Genomic DNA, 16,026 nt, shown 5'->3' on the forward strand with positions numbered 1-16,026 from the left:
ATAGGGATTCTGGTCACTGCATAGTGTAGTCAAAAAGCACTATGGCATGTGGTTAAAACTTGAATGGAAGAAGTACTTACTTGTAGGCAATTGAAAATGACGAAGAAGACCAACATCCACAGATGTCTGTATGCCATGTGAAGTCCTCCCCATAGCCATGTGATGGAAATGAGGGCAAACAGGTACAAAACAAGTGGGATCTCTAGAAGCCACAAGAAAAGGACGTTTATCAATTGACACTCTTACAAAAAAACAATTTCAAACTGTATCACTGCATTTTAAATTAATGTTAAGTTCTTAGCATCTGCTCTGCAAATCAGAATTACATCATAAGGGCAAATGGTCAAGAAAGTACCTGAAGTGCCTGCATTTTGTCCTAGTGGGGAGGTGTGGCTCAGTTAGAGCATCACCTGCTGCCAGTCTCATTCAAAAGGCTGGAAAGCTAGTTCTGAAAAGACTTAATCTGGCAGCAAACTAATAAGGCCAGTGGATGCAATTATCAAACAAGAAGCACAGGCAAAGGTGCTGCATTTACTGAGAGAAAAAGTGTGCTTGGCCTTTGTGAAAGCAGTATGGAAACGAAGTAAAAGACCTGTCATGTCATCAAACACCAGCACTCTCAAGTGACAATGAGGATAAAATAGGATGTGGTGCTGCAAGGGTCGGGGGAGGGCGAGGGGTGGCAGGAAAGGAGCATTGCACTTCGATAAGCAAATAAAATTTCTTGAATTCCATGAAAAATCTAAAGCCAAGTGATATTAAGGTGGCCTTTGATATTGACATTGTACCCACAATAGATTTCAAAGCCTGTATTTGTTCAGTTGTGCACATGTGAAGCATAACAGATATTCTGCAAAATACTGCTCTTTCTCCAAATTATTAATTACTGCTGCTTCAGCAAAACAGACAAATAAGTGAAGAGAATCAAGCATAGGAGCACAGTTGCCTATTGTGCCTTCTCATCTCATATGTCTATCCTTGATGAATCACTTACTGAGACGTATAATGTACCAATGTGAGGACTAGTTTCTGTATGGATTCCAGTAGAATTGCCTTCCTCGTCATTGTGACAATGTTATTTCTAAAGAGTCAATGTTTATTTCTATTCAAAAACCAAGAGCTGCAGACAGGTGGTAAATGCTGCAGATTTCTCCACCTCTGCTCACACAAAACTGCAGAAGGACTTTAAGTCTACAAACCATATCTGAGGGTAAACACCAGAGAACTCGCTGGCCCTTACTTTACAGGTAGATATGCCTGGAATTTCACTGCAAACCTGGTTGTAATGAACAGATGGTTTATTGGATGAATTGTTTGACATTATGTCAATGTCATTGTACCATGAAGCTCTTCTTGGCCAGATTACTGCATCCCAAAAGGCTCACTGTATACACCCCATGACAAGGTTCTTGAAACATAACATTAAGTGGTATAAATTAACCAAAGTTGAGAGTGAGTGATTTTTTTTTTTATTGGACCACTAAAACATTATAGTCGTAAACTAGCTTTCAAAGCTGCACAGATCTTCACTAGGCTGGTTACTGCAGAGTAACAGAAGATGATGCAAAAGAAACACAGAGGTTCCAAAAATCATGCCTGGATGAACAGCCCACATTTTGGTACATAAAGCAAATTTCAGCTTGGGGGATGGAGAAGTAGGTTAGTGGTGTAGGTTTCAGATTTCATTTCTGGAAGTGTGGGTTGGAATGTCTACAGTGATATAATTCAATGTGCCTATTCAAATTGCGACAGTCAATTGTATTCCACCTGATGTTACTACTGTCTTTTTGAGTGATGCTAATCCACACTAGTAGAGTGTGTAGTAGAAATCTGAAAACCTATACCTCTGAGTCTGGAGCCTCATGGCCCACACATCTGGCCATGATTTTTGGAACCTTTTTTTCTTTTCCTAGAAGTTCTACTAATCGTTACTGCAATATACAGTACAACATACAGATATATAGGTATTTGTTAAAAATAAATTATTACAATAATTACAAAAATAAACACACACATGTGTACGTATGTTGAACTGTATATTGCAATAAAGATTAGCAGAATTTTGTGTTGTTGTTGTTTTAGTAACCCCCATGAATCGACAAATAAATTCATTATTTGTCGGTTCCTGGGGGCAACTTCGTGTTTCGTGAGTCGTCAACTTTTGATGATTCATGAAGCAAGACGACTCGCCAAAATGGTGAGTCATCCCAATCTCTAGTTCATAGCATAAAGCATGAAAACAGCTAGAAGGACATTGCACTAGTTTGCAAATCGTAACAGCCTGGGTCTATCTAGCCTAGTAGTGTCTTCTCCAACTAGAAACAACCCTCCCACCTATGGGGCATATGTTTTTCCATGCCCTTTCAACTTAAGCTTACTGGCTATGAACCTGGAACTGTGTACAAGTAGGTTTATAGCTTATTTATTTATTTTTATTTATTTATTGGACTTATATACCGCCCCATAGCGCTACAAGCACTCTCCAGGCAGTTTACAATTTTTAATTATGCAGGCCACACATTGCCCCCCCCAGCAAGCTGGGTACTGAGTCAACCTTGAGCCGGTTACCTGGGATTTGAACCCCAGGTCGTGAGCACAGTTTTAGCTGCAGTACAGCGTTTTAACCACTACGCCATGAGCTTACATCTGATTGAGTGTTCTAACTAGAGAAGACCCTTTTAATCAGTTGTTGAGTCAACATTTAGATAAACCTCATTAATTCTACTCTAGTTGGGATGACCAATTGGAGTCAGGTCTATATCATACTACTGTCTTTTCTAAAATTGCCTATATTGGTTGTATTCCCACTATCTAATTAGCATTCATCTATTCAGCTCCATTCCCCCAAGAGCCAAACATCTGCTTCTTAAACACACTCTTTGCTGATATAGGTTTATGTTCAATTCCTGCGTCTGAGTCCCATCACAAATGGTGGAAATAGCTTTGACAGTACATAACATATATCTTGAAATCTGCTCAAATCTAAAGCCATTTGAAATATTCATGCTGTTACTAGGCAAAAGCTTTTTTCTAGAAACATGATTCTTTTAATCAACTTTTCACAATATGCTACTTTTACAGTCTCTTTGAAGACCTGCAGCTCCCAAACAATGGGAGAGAGGAGACATTTTCTTGCAGCAGTGACACCTCCTTTGTAAAAAGGCAGGACTCAAGGGGGAAAAGATAGTGGCAGCTCAAAAACACTGCAGGTAACAGGAAACTGGAATGTGTTTTGAGTCTGACCCTACACTCCCATCTGCTTACTTACTGTCCCCATCAACACCAGACCACATACAGTAGATCATCTACCAAAGGAATCATATCTCTTACACCAAAATAAATGAAGTTTGGCTAATGACCTCATGTGATATAGTAAAAGTTTCTATTTTTAAAAATATTAAATAATGAAATATGACATTCAAGTTAAAAGAACAAATGAAATAGCAATAGTCTTTGCAAGCAGAAGATAAAAATCAAAACAGATCTAAGTTGAAAATGATAAAAACAGTAGATCTTAAGAACCTAAAAAACTGAATATTTTCTACTTACTCCTAACAGATAGGGACAAAGGCTTCAAGTGACCCTCATCAATCTGAAAGTGAGAGTTCTTCCCTGACCACCATCCATTACACTTCAGACAGTGCAAGATCCAAGGGAGGCTTCATTTGGCTGTTTCAGTGGGCAAACAAAGTAATCTGGGAGAAGTTGACCAACATTTGGGTTCTAAGCTAAATGGGATTTAATTTATTTTAGAAATATTTTTGTGCTTCATTTTAAATTTATATGCTCTGTCAAGTTTTATTCCTTAAAAAAACACAATGGACAGAATCCTACTGCAAATTTACTCTTACATATGAGAAATATTCTAAGTCTTGAAGACAAATTGCAACTGATCTATGAGGTGCTTGGTTGCATTCCTGGGCATATCATGCACGGAGGATAAGCAAGGCCATACATGCCAATCCCTCTCCCTTTGAGCTTGAGCACTGACATTAGGACACTGTGGCTTGAAATTTGAAGGGGGTTCTTTTCATGACTGCTGAAAGCATCTTTCACATGTTTAGGAATGCTGCAGAATTACTGTTCTTGATTATGTGAAAGAATCAAATTGTATTCAGCCTAATGTGGGGAAAATACCCCTTCAGACTTATGTACAGGGGAGGATGGAGATGGGCAAAGTACAGGGGTATTAGGAGCTGGATTTGCACATGCTGCCCCATTCTTTCTCCATGTGTTGGTAGGAAAACCTCTAAAGGGAAGTCTCTCAGTGATTTAACTAAATATGTGACCAAATTTTTCTAAAGTAGTTAATGCAATTTGTGCAAAATGTCGCAAGTCTTTTTCCTTTTGTATAACTAGGCACGTGCATACATGACGCACATAGAAAGCACAAAAAACTGGCTGATTTAATGAAGATGTAAACAATCCAACAAATACATACACTTTTAAAAATTCAAGGCAGCAAATTTTATATTTTGCAAAATTTGCAAAAATATGCAAATTCTCTCTGGGATTGTTAAAAAGAAAAAGACAGAAACAAAGTGGCAAAGTGGGAATTTTCAACAGTTCTCCTTCACTGAACAAAGATGAACCAGGCTAAGATTTATATCTCTTTTTTTAACCTAGTTGCATGCCATTGCACTTTGCTGCTTGATACCCAATGGGGAAATCAGATGATTTAGAGCTTTTTTTTTTTTTTTTTTTTTTTTTGCTTTTGCTTTTTTAAAACAAAGATAAAATACATTTCTGGTAGCCTAACCCACTGGTTCTTAACCTTGGGTTACTCAGGAGTTTTGGACTGCAACTCCCAGAAGCCTTCACCAGCAACTGTGCTGGCTGGGGTTTCTGGGAGTTGCAGTTCAAAAACATCCGAGTAACAAAGGTTAAGAACCACTGGCCTAACCAAATAGATATGGTAGTGGTGGTATTAAGAAGTTGTGAGATTTTGGACATTTTTAGGGAAACTGATGAAAGTAAAAGGCAGGCAGCTGGGAAAGTACTCTCTGCCCTTCTTTCTCACTAATGTTTTATTAACCCCTAACATAATCTGATTATTTTGGAACAAGTACAGCTAAGGACAGATTAAGTATTAAAAATGAAATATGAATAATATCTTGAAGATTTCACTGTCACTTGCCCTAATACTTTTCAGTCCAATCCTAAACATGTTTACTTCAAAGTCTGAGTTCAATGGAGTTCACTTTCAATCTAAAAAAACAGAAGAATTAAAATAAGGAGAGGTCTGATCTGACCATGGTGACACATGCCTTAGTTACATCTTCGCTGGATTACTGTAACACGCTGCTTTTGGAAAGCATTTGGAAACTCCAGCAGTTTCCAGCATTTGGAAAGCATTTGGAAACTCCTGTTACAACAGCTCCACTGGCTGCCACACGGTTTCCAGGCACAATTCAAAGTGCTGGTTCTAACCTATAAAGCCCTAAATGGCTTGGGTCCAAACTATCTAAAAGACTGTATCTCCCTATATGAACCTACCTGGGTATTAAAATTTTCTGGAGAGGCCTTTATTTCGGTCCCATCACCCTCACAGGTGGTGACATGGGAAAGAGCCTTCTCCATCACTGTTCCCAGACTCTGAAATTCCCTCCCATGGGAGGACAGACTCTGTGCCAGTGCTGCCCCCGCTTCCACAAGCAGGTGAAGACCTTTCTCTTCAGGCACACTCTTCCTTTGTGACTGGCTGTCTAAGAGAGGTTTTAAAGTGGAATGATCTGTATATGTGATGCTTTTAAATCTGTTTTGGTAATGCTTTTAGCTAGCATTTGCTGTCCTTCCGCAAACAGATAAAGATCTTTCTCTTCAGGCAGCGTTTCCTCTAAATAACTAGTTGACCAAGAGGATTTTAAAAAGAGATTATTTTATTCTGTTGTTTTACTTGTGTTTTTAATATTGCTGTTATTTAATACGATAGATGTTTAACACTTTTTTAATATTGTAGCAATTCATTATATAGCTTTATTTCTTTTAATACTGTAAGCTGCCTTGCATCCTTAGGAGAAAGGTGGCGTATAAATATTTTAAATCAATCAATCTAATTCGATATGTATATCTCTGTAGTAAAAAGTTCAAGACCTGTTAACTTAAATGGACAGTATCAGTTCTCTAGAAAGAGGTTCCTTTGAGTGTGCAGGCTGATGCCACAGCTAGGTGACTGTAAAAATCTTACTTTTAAGTATAGGATAATGGCAAGACCTGTGACATATGTTCCACTGAAATGAATAGCAGGTATATGAATGAACATTCTATGCATTCACACAATCCCGATTCAACTTCCTGTCCATGGAGCAAGAATAAAATGTTCCCAGTGTTCCCTATATCATTAAAATGTTATCACTTCAAGCAATTACTTGCTATTTCTCATTGCTAATTTGAATTCATACATTTTGCTTCCATTTTTCTTTTAAAATGTGAGTCTTTTATAGTCATTTCTATGCCTTTAGTGAACCTAATCTGCTGTGCTATGAAATAAGAAATTAATGCAACATACTGAAAGCAATTAAGAAACAGTAATGTGTAATGTGTGCGCATCTTCAAAAAACACTTGTGCCTTAGAAGCAAAATGATTATAAAAATTGCTATTTTGGTGGGTTTGATCATCACTTTAGGACCATATGTAGTTCTGAAGTGGAGAGAAAGATGCTGAGTTCTCTTGAAATTATCACAGTGAGGCAAAAGAGGGGGGAAAGGATCGGTAACACTTGATATAGTTTTGACATGAAGGACTAGCTCAGTGGTAGGGAAGATGTCGCACAGACTTCTGAGGAACAGTCCACAATATCGTCTGTTAAACTAAGGACCTCAGACAACATGGCAGGGAAGACCTGAGACCACAGCACTAAGCAAGTGGCTGAGTCACTATAAGGCCTTCCTTTGCTTTCTGTAGTGGACATAAATCTCATTCTTGTATGATGGTAAAGAAAACACTGGATGTGAATTGCATGTTGCTGAAAATAATATCTCCCTCAGTCAACAAGTGCCCATGTTCCAGCCCACTGGTCTCGTAGCAGCAGAGCCTGGTCTCAAAGATTTCGAACTAGACAAGTTTCTTCTGTTCAAAGACGTAAAATGTTTGCAGCGGGCGAGTTCTGCACCACAACATTTCTCACCTCTTCTACTGCACCTAGTATAGACGTGAAAAATGACAACAGTCGGTAGCACGAGTGGTTAGACTTTGCCACTGGAGATGGAAGGTTTCTTCAGAGGGGGACCAGGGGAAGTTAAAATTGGGTTATAAATAACAAGTGGTAGCAGCAAGTACATTCTCTTGCTCTTATGGCTTCTTCTAAAACAGCAAGTGTCAACACTGATGGCCAAGGATGAGAAGTCTATGCTTATACACACACACACACACACACACACACACACAGAGAGAGAGAGAGGGAGAGAGGGAGAGAGAGAAACAGATAGAGATGAATTTACTAGGTGAGTTAGGTCTGGATACCATTTTTTTAATTAAAAGAATGGAGATGAGGGCCAGGTGGATTATCCCAAATAATTATGAGAAACATGTCCTTTGAGACTGCATGCTATGGCATCAGTGGCACAAATCTGCTGGGTACAATCCCTTTCCCCTGCCTTTTCTAGTCTGAAACTTTCCAGATCTGCTTTTTTGTATGATGCATATTTTCCCTTAAATATATAATGTCACAATATTCTCACTTTGCTTGTGTTCTGCTGTGCATACATTCTAGTGAACCTTCACATCTGCCTCCTAGTGTAGAGTGTGTTACAAAGTACATATGTTATTTCAGTGATGGTTAAGTGGTGCATTTTTCTTTAAAAAATCAGCTCCATCATATTAAAATGTTAAACTTAGGCCTCATGCAATGGGTGACATAATTAAAAGATGCTAAACGTGTCTGAGGCTTCCTGTTTTGCTTAATTCACCTGGGAATACAGTTCATGCTCTATTATGCTGCATCCTTGTCTCTAACATTAGCTTCACCATGGAGTGCCTAACCTATTAATATACTGCTGAAACTCTGCCAGTTTTTGAAATTCAATAGACAGCTGAGCAGACCTCTGGGGCATTTTGTCCTGGCAATCTAGCATGTTTTGATCAAAAAGTAAGAAGAAAAAAGACTTGTCCAGACAGCTCCAAGGATGCTTTAAAATAAAAGACCTGACCCAAAATAAGGCATTGTAAAAAAAAAAAAAAAAAAACAAGCAAGCAAGCAAACAAACAAACAAACAAAGAAATAAATAAAAGTGTATGCAGAAAGGAAATAAAGGGACTTATAACTGGCTTTTTCATTGCCAATATCCCGCTTCAAAATAATTTGATTGTTTACATTGATTTTAGTTTTTAAAAAATCAGACAGAATAAAAGAGCAGGAGCAGAGTCTTCTTACACACTTCAAGAATCAAAAACTCAATATACCAGCCAGTAAAAGGCTGGTGGAACAGTCAAGTCATTAACAGAACAATGTGGGTGGGAAATGTAGCGCAAAAGCTTAGCTGAATAGCAAATGTCATTGCTGGGACATTGGTCTCGTTCATTTTCTGATACTATCAAACTGTTAGCTCTCCACCACACATAAAGGTAAAGGTAAAGGTTCCCCTTGACAATTTTTGTCCAGTCGTGTTCGACTCTAGGGGGCGGTGCTCATCCCCGTTTCCAAGCCATAGAGCCAGCGTTTGTCCAAAGACAATCTTCCGTGGTCACATGGCCAGTGCGACCTAGACACGGAACGCTGTTACCTTCCCACCAAGTTGGTCCCTATTGATCTACTTGCATTTGCATGCTTTCGAACCGCTAGGTTGGCGGGAGCTGGGACAAGCGACGGGAGCTCACTCCGTCGCGTGGATTCGATCTTACGACTGCTTGGTCTTCTGACCCTGCAGCACAGGCTTCTGCGGTTTAGCCCACAGCGCCACCACGTCCCTTGACCCACCACACATAAGCATGGAGGATTTTGTTTAACTTTCCATTAGTTCCTTTATGTTTTTGAAAGATACACAAATCATCAACAGCCTTCTGCATCTCTAGTTCAGCAAGTTATGTGACAACCCGCTCCCCAGTTCCTACTTAGGAAGGAACTGTTAGAGAAAACAGGGATGATTTGCTGAAGGAAATCAACCCTGAGTGCTCACTGGAAGGACAGATCCTGAAGCTGAGACTCCAATACTTTGGCCATCTCATGAGAAGAGAAGGCTCCTTGGAAAAGACCCTGATGTTGGGAAAGTGTGAAGGCAAGAGGAGAAGGGGACAACAGAGGACGAGATGGCTAGACAGTATCATCGAAGCTACCAAAATGTATTTGACCCAACTCCGGGAGGCCCATGGGCTCACAAAGAGTTGGACACGACTTAATGACTAAACAACTACAACACCTGCAAAAAGGGCATGCAATCTTATGGAACATACCACAAACCAAATCCAATTTCATAAGAAAACGGAAGGAATGTACCATATTTTTTGCTCTATAAGACACAGTTCCCCCCCAAAAAAAAAGTGGAGAGGAAAGTGTGTGCATCTTATGGAGTGAATACTGCCCCCCCGGCCCCATCGCTGCCTTCCCAGGCCTCCGGTGGCCTCAGAAGGCCCCACACCACCCTCACCGACACCCTCAGAGGCTTCTCCAGCTTACAAAGCACCAGGTGCCCAGCTGCTTCTCCTTCCTCCTCTTGCAGCACATCCCATCCATGGAGCTCCTCTGACCTGTGCGCCCCACCCAGGGTGTTCGGCGGCGCTTACTCATGAGTAGACCAGTGCCTCCTATAGTGCTTACTCACGAGTAGACCCGCACTTTTTGCAGCCCTTACTCATGAGTAAACCCCCACCTTTGGCGCCGCCACCAACACCCTCCTACCTTAATCACCGCTACTGAGGTCTTTTGGCCTCAAAACCACACATGTAGAAATGGAGACTGCCTGCCCTTTGCAAAGATGGTGGCTGTGGCTTCATTTAGGGTTGGGAAGCTGCAGCTGCCATCTTTGCAAAGGGCAGCCTGGATTCCCTTAAGGCAAGCTAAGGGAATCCATGCTGCCCTTTTCAAAGATGGCAGCTGCAGCTTCCCTACCCTAAATGAAGCTGCAGCTGCCATCTTTGCAAAGGGCAGCCTGGATTCCCTTAAGGCAAGCTAAGGGAATCCATGCTGCCCTTTTCAAAGATGGCAGCTGCAGCTTCCCTACCCTAAATGAAGCTGCAGCTGCCATCTTTGCAAAGGGCAGCCAGTCTTCATTTCTACATGCGTGGCTCCGAGGCCAGAAGACCTCAGCAACGGCAATGAAGATTAAGATTATGGTGGTGGTGGTGGGACTCTCGCGGTGCCTTCTGAAGCCTCTGGAGGCTTGGGAAGGCAGCAATGGTGGTGGCAGGGACCCCCAGGAGGCTTCAGACCCATAAGGTGCTGCTTTTTACTTTTTAAAAAAAATGTTCTGGGTGGGTTTTGGAGGGTATGTTTGGGCTGGGGGGGTATGTTTCTATAATGCTTTATTTTTTTGTGAGATTTTTTTTTCAGTCCAAGCATGGGACTTGCACTGTTTATTTATTTAATTGCCCACCCCTGATACAGAGGAATATTTTTTCCTGTTTTCCTCTTCTAAAAATTATGTGCGTCTTATAGTCAGGTGCATCTTATGGGGCGAAAAATACGGTATATAACAGTAGATGCCTTATTCAAATGCCTAACAGGTTCACTGAAAAGTAGGTGAATCCCTAAATTTCCAGTTCAGCTCATTCTTAATAGTATGGCATTTCAGATTAAAATTTTATACTTTTGATCTTCTGTATTATATAGCAGTCAGAACTGATGTTATATTTAATTATCTCTGCTATTGGAAATACTGGCCACACTCCAGCCCAGCTCATGGTAAGCCCCCATTGCAATCATGTACAGGCCTATTTGGATAAAAGCTTCACTAAATTCAGTGCAAATTATTTCCAAATAATTATGTAAAGGACTGAAGGCTGTTCCTTACATTTAAATATATAGAACATAAACAGTATTTAATTCTGGGAATTTCGTAATTATGGAGTGGTAGTGACAGAAGCTGCAACCAGTAGAACTTTTCCATTCATAAAATCTGAAACCAGGCATCTTATTAAAATTACACAGCAAATTAAATAAATTTAAACTAATGCATAGTCTTCCCTAGACAAAGAAAAATCCCTGCCAAAGGACCTGTTTCTTATGATGGCCATTTGGTTCCTAGCTAAGGATATGTCTTTTTTCCCTAGCCTTCAACTTAGTAATAAAAAACCAAAAACCAAAACCAAATTCTAAACACTGTCCATATGCAAATGCTGCAAAGAGATCATCAGATGAAGAACGGTATCTTGCTAGCTGTCATGAGGGTGGTGCAAGATGTAGAGGCTGCTGAAATCTTCAAGTGAATGGAACCGGATGTAGAAAAGAAACAGTGATACCTCCTGGCATATTCATTTTCCTCCTCTCCCCCTCCCTTTGGTTTGAAATCATAAACTTTTTCTTCCTTTTTGGGGGATACCACATTCTCCTCCTTTTTCTCAAGAAGCTCGCACTCACACCTCCAAGCAGAGTGGATGGGAGATGGTGCCCCTGATTTTGGGTGTCAAAATAGTTATGACTCTGGTCCATCAAGTATTCCTAACTGTCTGGGCACACTTATGCACACTTATTTGAAACCAAGCACTAATACGTTCAGTGGCAATTATTCCCGCTTGTCCAGCAGGCCGAGGCAAAGAGGCAGTCCCAAAACCAGAAAAATCAGGGAGATGGACAGGGTCTCTCAAGACTGAAGGATGCCTAATCTAATCTAATTATTCCCAGTAATATATTAATATTGAATACATTAATCATTTAATCAAACAAGTGATGCTCAACTGCCTTCAGCTAGCTAGGAGCACCAGAACCTGTTCAACTAAATCCCGTTTGTCACCTGCAAATAAATCTACAGGTTGCTTGATAGTCCTTTCAAAACACTTCTTATGAGGGGAACTAGGAGTGAAAAAACAATAAGAGACAAAGAATTGCTCTCTGTTATACCTAATAGGGGATAATAGGTGACTGACTCGGTATCGGTCCCCTTGTCATGGTTGGACCACAACCAAGTAAAATGTAACCTCTGAGTGGCACTTCCCCCCATGGTCCACCTCTGCAGGCTATTGGATGCTGTTGTTTCCAAGATGCAATGTGTGTGGGGGGGGGTACCGACTGATCTTGTTGGGGTTCCTGTCAATGCTCTGGTGGATGAATGGTACATGGCAGCTTCCAGGATGGCTGACATGATCACTGCTAAACACCCTCTCCCTCCTTGACCCTAGCCAGCTGCCTAGTATAATCAACAGCTGAGGGTTGAAGCGTAATAGGAGGAGGCTAGAGGGCATTTGGAGAACAGCTCCAACGGTAGCTAACTTAAATGCCACTAAAACCATGTCAAATATTTATTTAGCCAAAGTGAAAATCCTACTTCGCTCACTGGATAAGCAAAGCTCAGGACCATGAAGCAGAACTGTTCCACATTGTTCGCAATTTATCCGGAATTGGTCACAATGGCAGGCCTCCCAGTAGCATCTCCTGTGACCAATTTGCGGCCTTCTTTAAACAAAAAGTGGAGGCCATCCACTGGGACCTAGATACCTCCTCTTTATCAGTGGATCGAGCCAAAACATCCAGGTCATCGCCTTGCCAAGGGAGGCCATCTCATCTATGTCTTATTGCTGTGAGCAAGGACTCTCCAAGGCCAACGCTTACTCTCCTTAGAGATAATAAGCTAAATATAAGTAATTTCCCTCTCACTTTTATACTCATCATTCTGGTTTCTAGACTCTTTGAGGGGATGCTCCAATCAGATGCTGATAGAGTTCATTAGCAAAGAATGGCTTCAGCTGAACAGAAGGGAGGGGAATATACTGTGAAGTTATTCTGTTCTTCAAGAAGGTTCAGGGTGATTCAGCATCTGATTGGAGCATCCCCTCAAAGAGTCTAGAAACCAGAATGATGAGTATAAAAGTGAGAGGGAAATTACTTATATTTAGCTTATTATCTCTAAGGAGATTCCTTTGCTCATCTGTTGCCTTGCTTATATGCAGTGTATGATCTGGAACTATGCTGACAGTTTCTCAATATGTAAGTATTAGGACAGCTAACTTTCCTGTTTTATTGTGGGAACTATTCTGGAAGTGTCCTTGCCTCAAACTGTTCTGAATGCTTATTTGTTCCACAGCTTTTTGACTGTTTTTGTCACTTTTGAAACTGGAAAACTTACTTTTCTGCCTTTTTCTTTCAAAACCTTTAATACAATATACAATATTATACTAGCTTGGTTATTTGTGGGAAAGGAGGGTTGCTGGTACTAAAGAAAGGTTTCGCCTTGACCACCTACTGGGTACATTTACATTTTGTGGGTATTTTGGTACTCCTACTTTGCAGAATTGGTGTAAAGGTCAATAAGCCCTTAATCTTGTAGACTTTCAGTAACTCTCCAGAGCACTGAGTGATGCAAGGTGTTAGGAGGGATACCAGGCAGGAAGAATTTCTCCAGAAATCAGCATACCTGGTCCTCCTGGAATTTACCGCCACCAGGAAAGTCTGGGCAGTGTGGCTCAGTGGTTAGTATGGGCTGCTCTGACCCAGACTAATTTTGACTGGAACATTCATAATGTCAGCAAAACAGATTCTTTTTTTTTTTTTTTTGCAAAGAGGTTTTTATATATCAATGAAAGGAACAATTTAAACATTGTGTTAATACAAGTTGGATTTAGTTTATAAATCTTTTCTTTGCCTTCTTAGTTTAAAGTCACAAAGTTAAAGTTCTCATTTTTTCTTAAAAATGGTAAAAAAAACCTATTGTACTATGTGGCTAGCAAGATAGAAAGAGAGATGGAATTGGTAATTTTGTGTAAAAACAAACAATGTGATGCTGCCAAAGAAAGCCTTTAAGTCCCCTTGAATTCAGTGGAAGAAATTAAAGAACAACCTTAATGCCACTCTTTTGGTTAAGAATATAAGGATATTCTTACATCAGTTTTAGCTTTTTCTTAAAAGGTTATGTATCAGCTGGTCTTGTATTATGTGCAGGAAGGAAACACAGGAAAAACAGTTAATCCAAAGGTAATATTATTTTTGGGAAAGAAAGCAGCAAAAAACCTGGCCAAGTTGAAGTGAGAGATGGAAAAATACATGTCCTAAATAAGGTAGCTTACCAAAAGGTTTCACACGTATGGGCAAGGACCTGGCAATACATCTTGCAAGTTCAAGCAAGGTTTCTCTGTGATTAACTGCAGGAGCGGGGGGGGGAGGGGAGGGAATGCCCAGCTGCTTGTAGAGATGTGTGAAGAAGAGTCCGCACATGGGATCATGAGCACTACCTGTCACTTCTTGTTTGCCACCTTGGAAATTTGAAGGAATCTCAAAATCCTCCAATGGTGGACAGGCAGCAAGCTTGCAGAATTTGTTGTGCTTTTCACCTGAATCTTGAGGCGCCTTCAAAGGAAGGTGCAGACTAAATCGAAAAATGAAGAATACAGTAACTCTAAGCAGGTGCTCACAAGTCCATTCCTGGTTTACTGTCAGAAACCTTAAGGCAAAGATTCTTGTCATTTGTAGACATTGGGAAGTCAATTATCTTTGTTGCAAGTCACTCACGGATATGCCAGCAGATTGGAATTTACCGTACCCCCACCTCAATCCCATGGCCAGTGTCCCTGAAAGGCAATTGTTCAGTCTTTGCTTACAATTCTGTAATGAAAGGAGGTCCACCATCTATCTTTATTTATTGATGTATTTATTTATTTACCACTCATTCGGCAGCCAGGGCCATAGCCAGGGTAAGAATAGTGTTTAATGTAAAGTTCTTGTATACTGCAATCAGATCCAAATGAAGTCTAGCATCTATCCACGTGGAGCCAACATACTGACAACTATTTATTTATTTATTTATTTATTTATTTATTTATTTACTTACTTACTTACTTACGTACTTACTTACTTACTTACTTACTTATTCATTCATTCATTCATTCATTCATTCATTATTCTGAGGTAGTTTATTAGAACAGTCTTTGATATGGAGGAATTCTTCACTTTGCAATTTGAATCTGTAGGACCAAAGCAACCTCCTCTTGGTCCCATTGCCAGCACAAGCACAGCTGATGGGGACATGGGAGAGGACCTTCTCGGTGGCAGCTCCCAGGCTATGGAACACTCTCCCTTGGGAGATCAGGATCGCCCCTTCCATTATTCTTCCAAAAAAAGCTAAAGACCCATCTCTTCAGGCAGGTTTTTAACAATTACAACTGAATCTCTGAACCCCATTTCAGCAAATAATTTTCATATTTTCCATGTTTTAATCTTTTAATTTAATTTTTAAATCATATATTGTTTAATTTATCTTTTAATGTTTAACTTACTGTGTTTTCAAATTGTGTGAATTTTCATATTGCGAGCTGCTTTGGGTCCCATGTTGGGAGAAATCTGGCACATAAATAAAACTAATAATAACTACTATGTGGAAAAGGACTAAAAAACCTTAGGGAGTCCCAGGACCATTTTCCTTTACCACCATAGACTTGTTATCATTTTTTCCCTTCAAAACCCTTTTCTGGCAGCTAAAATAAGGGACAGCAACCCTTGGGGCTGCACATATCACCCTGATCTAGAGCATCAGGGGAAAAATTTGCTCTTTCCTCTACACTGTATTTTTCCAGACATTCAAAGATTGTTTCTTCATTCTTCTCCAAGCTAAACTATTTTGTGTAAACAAGCCAAAGTCCTTCAGCCTCTCTTCACAGGACTTGGTTTTCAAGTTTTTACAGTCTTTGTCACTGTCTTCGAGTATGTTCTGGTTTATCAATAATCCTGATATAGTACTTGATTCAGTAAATTTTAGACAAGTCAATACAGCTGAAAATTTATCACTGCAGATCAGCAGCCTTTCAGGGTTCATTTAGGCTTTGCCCAATGCTTTATTACACATATATGCTTTGTCTAGATGAAAGTGTAGTCTATTTCCCTATAAACTATAGATGTAAGTTCAAGTTTGTAATAAATGTGTTTCATTAAGAAGACGTTCATATGAAGC

The 16,026-nt window shown here is 40.1% G+C and overlaps 1 protein-coding gene across 1 annotated transcript in view; it reads right to left on the reverse strand.

The window, feature by feature from the left end:
- The window catches only part of ADGRV1 (adhesion G protein-coupled receptor V1), a 341,656-nt gene that overhangs the window by 30,592 nt on the left and 295,038 nt on the right, over positions 1-16,026 (reverse strand). The window contains exon 86 of the mRNA XM_072992549.2: positions 81-202. Coding sequence (XP_072848650.2) covers positions 81-202 — 122 coding nt within the window. The remainder of the gene's footprint in view (positions 1-80; positions 203-16,026) is intronic.

This window comes from Pogona vitticeps, chromosome 2 (genome assembly GCF_051106095.1).
Source record: "Pogona vitticeps strain Pit_001003342236 chromosome 2, PviZW2.1, whole genome shotgun sequence".
In the NCBI taxonomy this organism is placed as follows: domain Eukaryota; kingdom Metazoa; phylum Chordata; class Lepidosauria; order Squamata; family Agamidae; genus Pogona; species Pogona vitticeps.